The sequence below is a fragment of the Bufo gargarizans genome, chromosome 3 (genome assembly GCF_014858855.1).
Source record: "Bufo gargarizans isolate SCDJY-AF-19 chromosome 3, ASM1485885v1, whole genome shotgun sequence".
Classification (NCBI taxonomy): domain Eukaryota; kingdom Metazoa; phylum Chordata; class Amphibia; order Anura; family Bufonidae; genus Bufo; species Bufo gargarizans.
The window spans coordinates 60,919,698-60,926,057 of NC_058082.1; the positions used below are offsets into that span (position 1 = coordinate 60,919,698).

Consider the following 6,360-nt stretch of genomic DNA (forward strand, 5'->3'; position numbering starts at 1 on the left):
AGCCAATCTCTGGTTGCATCGGGTCACTACTACACCCAGTGATTGGTTGCAGCAGTCACATGTCTGTGTCGACAGGAAGTGGGCAGTCAAGAGCAGTGATTAATCTGAGAAGCATTTGAACAGGAGCGGTAAGGTAAGTGACTGATAAGGTAAGTATTATTTTTTTTGTTATTTTACGTCAATATGAGCTGTTTGATCAGAAAAAAAAATGGCTGGAAAACCCCTTTAACACCATAAATTTGACTTAAAATACCTATGCAGCAGTGGCATAACTAGAAATAATTGGGCCCCCCAGAAAATTCTTGAAAGGGCCCCCTACCCCAGCAACTTCTTTGCAACCCTCTCCTGCTGTGCAATCTCCACTCCTGCAGCTAATCAAGATTGCTCTCTCAGATGAGGCCCAGCAGCCACTCCGTCCATTTCCTACACGTATATACTGTATGTCATGTAACTGTATATAGTGTCACTATATATAAGGTCATTGCATATTACTGTTGAGGGGGCTCTGACAATGAAATCCTTTAGTCCTCCTCCTGGGTTGGGTTCTACTGAATTACAGGCCCCAAAGCAGCTGCTTCCCTTGCTTCACCTATAGCTACACCCCTGCCCTGCAGCATTTTGGGAATAATTATTACAGTATACAGGTAACAACAAAGATTATGTTTTAAAAAAAATGTAAAGTAGAAATGATGAAATGCACAAAGAAGTAGCAAGAATAATTGCAGTTTATTGCAGAGTACATAACATAAGACATTGTAGAAGTATTAAACAAAGTTAAGCGATAGGTAACTTGTGCTTTTTGGTTTATAGAAGGACAAAAAGTAACTGAGAAGTGAATATGAATGGTCATTTTTTCTGCTGATTGTGTTTGCAAATGAAGTACAGTGTGGCTCACAAAAGTTGTGGATGAACAGTAGCCTAAATTCTGGGATTTGATGCTGTACAGAACTAAAATAGATCAAGTGAGGTTTATAAAGTCATACCTGGGACAAAAACTGAGCCAAGATATTTAAACTCTACTGGGTAAAACACTCTAATAATGCACAATGGATTCAATTTTTTATGGCCATAGGACAATTTAGTAATTGGGATATATTTTTTGAGGCAGTATTAATACCTCTGGGAACTTGTGGAGGTTTTTGAAACAATTTTTACACTTGAGCCGCTGCCACCTCTGGAGGCAAAATTTCAAATTTTTCCACTGCTGGAAATGAAACTTCCTCCACTGATACCTCCACCATATCCGCTTCTATTGCCTGAGCCAAATCCACCTCCAAAGCTATAGCCTTGACCAACTCCAATGCCATAGCCTTGACCACCTCCACTGCTACCTCCATAAGATGAACTTACAACGGCTGTCAAAAAATAAATTGTATAGTTAGGCATGATTATTCTGTATAGAAAACAGATGTGTATCTGTGTGTGAATTGGATAAATAGACTTACAGATATTTACAGGTCCTACACCTTCTCCAGTCAACCTGTAAAATATTTAAAAAATTTCATTGGAAATGTGTTTGTTCAGTCACCAGCTATCAATTTAGCATAGTATCCATAATACATCTTGGGTGCACTCTAAATAAAGATATAATAGAACTTTTGAACATTTCGGCTCAAACCACTGTACATGGGTTTCTGGCCTGCTCTGTCAATCTAAATCTATTTCTTATCTCCAAAAATCTGATTTTCGCTACAACTTTAGCACCCAAGAATTCAACATAGTAATATTCATTTCTTTAGGTTCAAGATTTGCATGAACTAGAATGGTTTGTATTTTGGGGTATCAGTAAAGGGTTTAAAGGAAACTTTCTCATTCCAATAGATCTTTGGTCTTCAACTAGTGCTAGTGCAGCTACAGTTGAAATAATGGATTTGACACCCAAATAGAGAAATATTTTAATAAAATAAAAAATAAAAATCTATTGAAAATAGTATTTTAATGGTTCATTCATTGCTACTTCGAATAAATGGGACTGACAAATAACACCTTCTTAGAGTGAAAGTTAATAATATACTACATTATATAAATATTTGCCCATGATTTTCATTGCAGCTACCTGCTCTCCTCTTCTTCCAGTAGTTTCCTGTAAGTGGCAATCTCAATATCTAGAGACAGTTTGACATTCAACAGCTTCTGGTAGTCACGCAGTTGGCGAGCCATGTCCTGCTTGGCCTTCTGTAAAGCATCTTCCAGCTCGGCAAACTTTTGTTTGGCATCCTTCAATGCAAGATCTCCCCGTTCCTCAGCTTCATTAATTGCCTTCTGCAGCTCGGCAACCTATTAATATTTTGGGTCAGAATTTATATGAAAGCAATATTTTCTAATAAAAGATAGATGGCTTCTGCCAAAATCACTGTGCTCCTTTCATCTTTTTAAGGTTTGAGATAAATCAGTTCTAGGATTCTGGGGCAAAAAATATGTGTATGCCAATGTTATAGGCACACTGTTAAATTCCTTAATCCAAACTTCTTGGCAGAAGTTAAAAATCTGAGACGCTATAATAATTATGTTACAATACAGAATTCATTCTTAGTGCCTATATTTAATCTTTCAAGCTATTTCTCTTACTTGTTTCTTCACATTCTCAATCTCAAAACGCAGTCTGTTAATCACACGGTTTAGCTCTGCAATTTCAGTTTTTGTGCATCTCAGATCATCACCATGTCTTCCAGCAGACATTTGGAGCTCCTCATACTGCAGAAAAAAATGAATGGGAATGAGTTTATTAGCCAATAAGTCAATAAGACCTTAAAAAAAAGATTTTCAGTGGAGTTATACCATAAGGGGATTTCCAGTCTTTTTATATTTTTGAATAATCTAATAAACGGCTGACTCACAGTACTTTAGCATACAAATACCATTTATTACCACCACATTCATACTAACACATTTATTATAAAATAAACATCACATCATTCCATGTATGTCATCGATCATTTATCCATTCCAGCAACAATAAACATAAAAATGCGGAGCTCACGCATATGATTAAAACTATACTTGGAGTACTCCAATAACATACTAAGGCTTCTAACGGTAATATAATACCACAGCTGTAAAGATGTATCTATAACTATTAGTCTCCATAGCAAAGCTAATACTAAGGGTGGCTTTTGGTTCCTTCTGTGGGCTATATTATCACCAATATTCAATTTTGCCCGCAATGCTACATTACCAGTTGTTGGAACCCTCCTTGTTCAGCTTGTTATGTTCCTTTTTTTGTGCTCGGCTCTGCTAACTTGCCAGCACCCAATCTTCCTCCCTTAGGAGCGTTCTGCTTGTCTGCGCACCCCTTCTGCTATGTCTCTCCTCGATGTGTGCGCAGCCAGCACAGCGTCCCATGTGCTATGCCAACGCGATGCAGTCCTACCAGTACAGCTCTCAAAACCAGGAGTAGACACAGCAAGATACCGGGAGTGGACACAGCAAGGTGCCAAAGGTCAATGCAGCAAGTGCTAGCCATGCTAATTAGAACACAGTAGATGTAGCAGAGTCCAGCTGGAATGGATTAATGATCAATGACATACATGGAATGATATGATGCTTATTTTATAATAAATGTGTTAGTATGATTGTGGTTGTATTAAATGGTATTTGTAAGCAAAAGTACTATGAGCCAGCCGTTTATTAGATTATTCATTTGTGTGATTACGGCCAGCTGGTAACTGGTAGGCTGAGCTCCAGTAGTTTGCTAGTTGAGCTTCTCTATAGTGTATTAGTTTTTTATAGTCTTGGCCTACCCACAGGATATTCTATCAATAACTCATCATTGGGGGTTCAACCCCCCGCACATCCATCGATCTCCTGTTCTGCAGTAGCTTTGACTCCAGAAATCAGTACCAGAACTACACAGCTACATCAACTATGTAGTGGATGTAGCTGGTTACTGCAGCACTGCTCCGACTGAGGTGAATGGAAGCTGAGTCACAGTAACCAACTCCACCCATTATACAGAATGTATGACGCTGTAGTTCTTCAACTTCTGGTGCCAGAGCTACTTAATAACAGCAGATCGGCAGGGGTGTGGGCGCCATTCAGTCATTGCTAGCCTATCCTGTGGATAGGACATCAATATAAATAGATAAAAAAATATACTTTAACATTTAAAATTTACAAAAAATTAAAGATATCAAATACAACATTACTATTAGCTATAGATCCATAACTGGTATTAGGATGTCCTCACCTTGGATTGGCACCAAGACTCTGCTTCCTGTCGGCTTCTGTTGGCAATGTCTTCATACTGAGCCTTGACCTCTGCGATGATGCCATCAAGGTCCAAATCTCTGTTATTGTTCATAGACAAAACCACAGATGTGTCTGAGATTTGTGCCTGCATCTGGGCAATTTCCTGAAATCAAGGTGGAAAAGTTGCTACTTTTTGTTATTGTGATGGAGATAAAAACCTTTGAAGAAACACAATAAGAATAGTATCTGTATGGTCCCACTGCTTGCTCAATATATTTGTATTATACCTTACCTTATTTACTATTGGGCTATTCAATATTTTGTCAAATATCTTTTTAACATTCTAATTATTGCCTCATGTTCTGTGTATACATAAAGTTGACTAAATACTATGAAATATACAGAACAGTGAAACTATAATTACCGCTTCATACAGGGCCCTCAAGAAGTTGATCTCATCATTCAGAGAATTCACCCTAGATTCCAGATCTACTTTGTTCATGTAGGCAGCATCCACATCCTAGGTAAACAACAGTCAGACAATCAGTCAGCATCCTACAAAGAAAACTGTGACTCCACTCATTACTGTAGTTAAGGGATTGGGGATTGGTCAGAGATGTTGAGATTATAATCACCTTTTTGAGCACCGCAAATTCGTTCTCTGCTGCTGTTCTCTTGTTAATTTCATCTTCATATCTAAGCAAAGAGAAGTAATTATATGTTTAATCAACCACAAGCACAGTTTATTCATAGCCATTTCCACAATGAGAAATATGCTATGTCATATCAGTTAGAATAGATCAAGTTTTATAAAAAGCATGTTGCAATATAATAACTAGTCAAGACCTTAAACAATCTTGGAGTGAAATGGCTGTAATTCTCAAGAACAATTCTAGATTTTTCTGATTTAAAAATTAAATATGCTCTTACAAGTAAGTGGCATCTTCACTTACTTTGCCTTGGAATCCTCTACAGCATCTTGATTGTGTCTCAACTCAGCTTCCAAACGAGGCAAATCAAATGTTATGTCTAATTGTCTCCGAAGTTGATTAATGTAGTTTTCAAAAATGGTCTCAAGGCCATTTCTAATTGTTTGGACTCCCTGTTCTTGCAGGAGGCTCCATTTGGTCTCCAAAACCTTGTTCTGTTGCTCTAGAAAACGTACCTGTGGCAACAGAAAGAAATTATATAAAAGAATTGTGCCATAAATCTTCCAGGTCTACAAGTGTATATAAGAAGCATGAAGACTACTTACCTTGTCGATGAAGGATGCAAATCTGTTGTTGAGAGTCTTAATCTGTTCACTTTCTTCTGTGCGCACTCTTTGAATATGTGGGTCAATTTCCAAATTGAGAGGAGCTAAAAGGCTTTGATTAGTTGTGACTTCTTGGATTCCTCCAGGTGGGCAAACTAGAAATCCTGGTCCACCTCCAAATCCTTGCCCAACACCAAATCCAGAACTTATACTGAAGCCTGCTCTACTACCAGATCCAAACCCAGACCCATATCCATAGCGGGACTGAGAGCCCAATGAAATTCTTTTGTTTACTCCTAAGCCACTAAGACTTCTGCTGCCAAAGCCACCAGAGCTTACCCGGCCACCACCACCACTACAAGAGACAGAGAATGCGCTGAAGCCACTTCGGTTTAGCACTAATGGTACTGCAGAAGCAGCGCTGAAGTTTTTTTTAAAAGTTGTTTGGCGAGACATAGCAATAATCCTTTTGGATCTATGATGCTAAGGATGAGAAGAGAAGAAGGCAGATTGAACTGCTCGGTGGTGAAACACCCCTTTTTATCTGTCTCAGTATGTGGGTTTGGTCCAGGGAAGTGTATGTATCATCTTGCCTAAATAATTGGTTTGGCATCACCTGCAGCAATCTAAACACTGAGCTCATCTGATTAACACACACGTTTCTATTATATGTAGTGTTAAATCTATTCAATAGCTTGGAGTCTGTGTGAATCCCTTCATCGGTTCCAGACAGGTTACTATTATAAATCTGCATTCTACCTAGCAGACGTCCTTTGTAAATCCTAACACACTAGTCTACTGCTTTATACACCTGAAGACCTGGTATCCATATGAAGATAGATAGGTAGATAGATAGCTAAATAGATATGAGATTGATGATAGCTAGATAGATAGCTACATAGATATGAGATAGATAG

General features: G+C 38.3%; 1 protein-coding gene across 1 annotated transcript; it reads right to left on the reverse strand.

Moving 5' to 3' along the window:
• Nucleotides 1-711: 711 nt before the first annotated feature.
• Nucleotides 712-5,968, reverse strand: LOC122933192 (keratin, type II cytoskeletal 5-like). Its single transcript, XM_044288035.1, has 9 exons — nucleotides 5,444-5,968; nucleotides 5,142-5,353; nucleotides 4,824-4,884; nucleotides 4,613-4,708; nucleotides 4,187-4,351; nucleotides 2,569-2,694; nucleotides 2,057-2,277; nucleotides 1,446-1,480; nucleotides 712-1,355 (listed from the first exon to the last, which is right to left on the reverse strand). Exons 1-9 carry the CDS (start codon nucleotides 5,897-5,899, stop codon nucleotides 1,189-1,191), a joined length of 1,539 nt encoding a protein of 512 aa, XP_044143970.1. The 5' UTR covers nucleotides 5,900-5,968; the 3' UTR covers nucleotides 712-1,188.
• Between the last annotated feature and the right edge of the window lie 392 nt (nucleotides 5,969-6,360).

What these genes read in the sequence shown, in the direction of transcription:
- LOC122933192 (XM_044288035.1), bottom strand. Translation starts at nt 5,899, where the DNA reads ATGTCTCGCCAAACAACTTTTAAAAAAAACTTCAGCGCTGCTTCTGCA. An exon ending in TTGCATCCTTCATCGACAAG is followed by an intron (nt 5,354 to 5,443) that starts GTAAGTAGTCTT and finishes CTGTTGCCACAG; the next exon opens with GTACGTTTTCTAGAGCAACA. An exon ending in TGAGGGCCCTGTATGAAGCG is followed by an intron (nt 4,352 to 4,612) that starts GTAATTATAGTT and finishes CCTTGATTTCAG; the next exon opens with GAAATTGCCCAGATGCAGGC.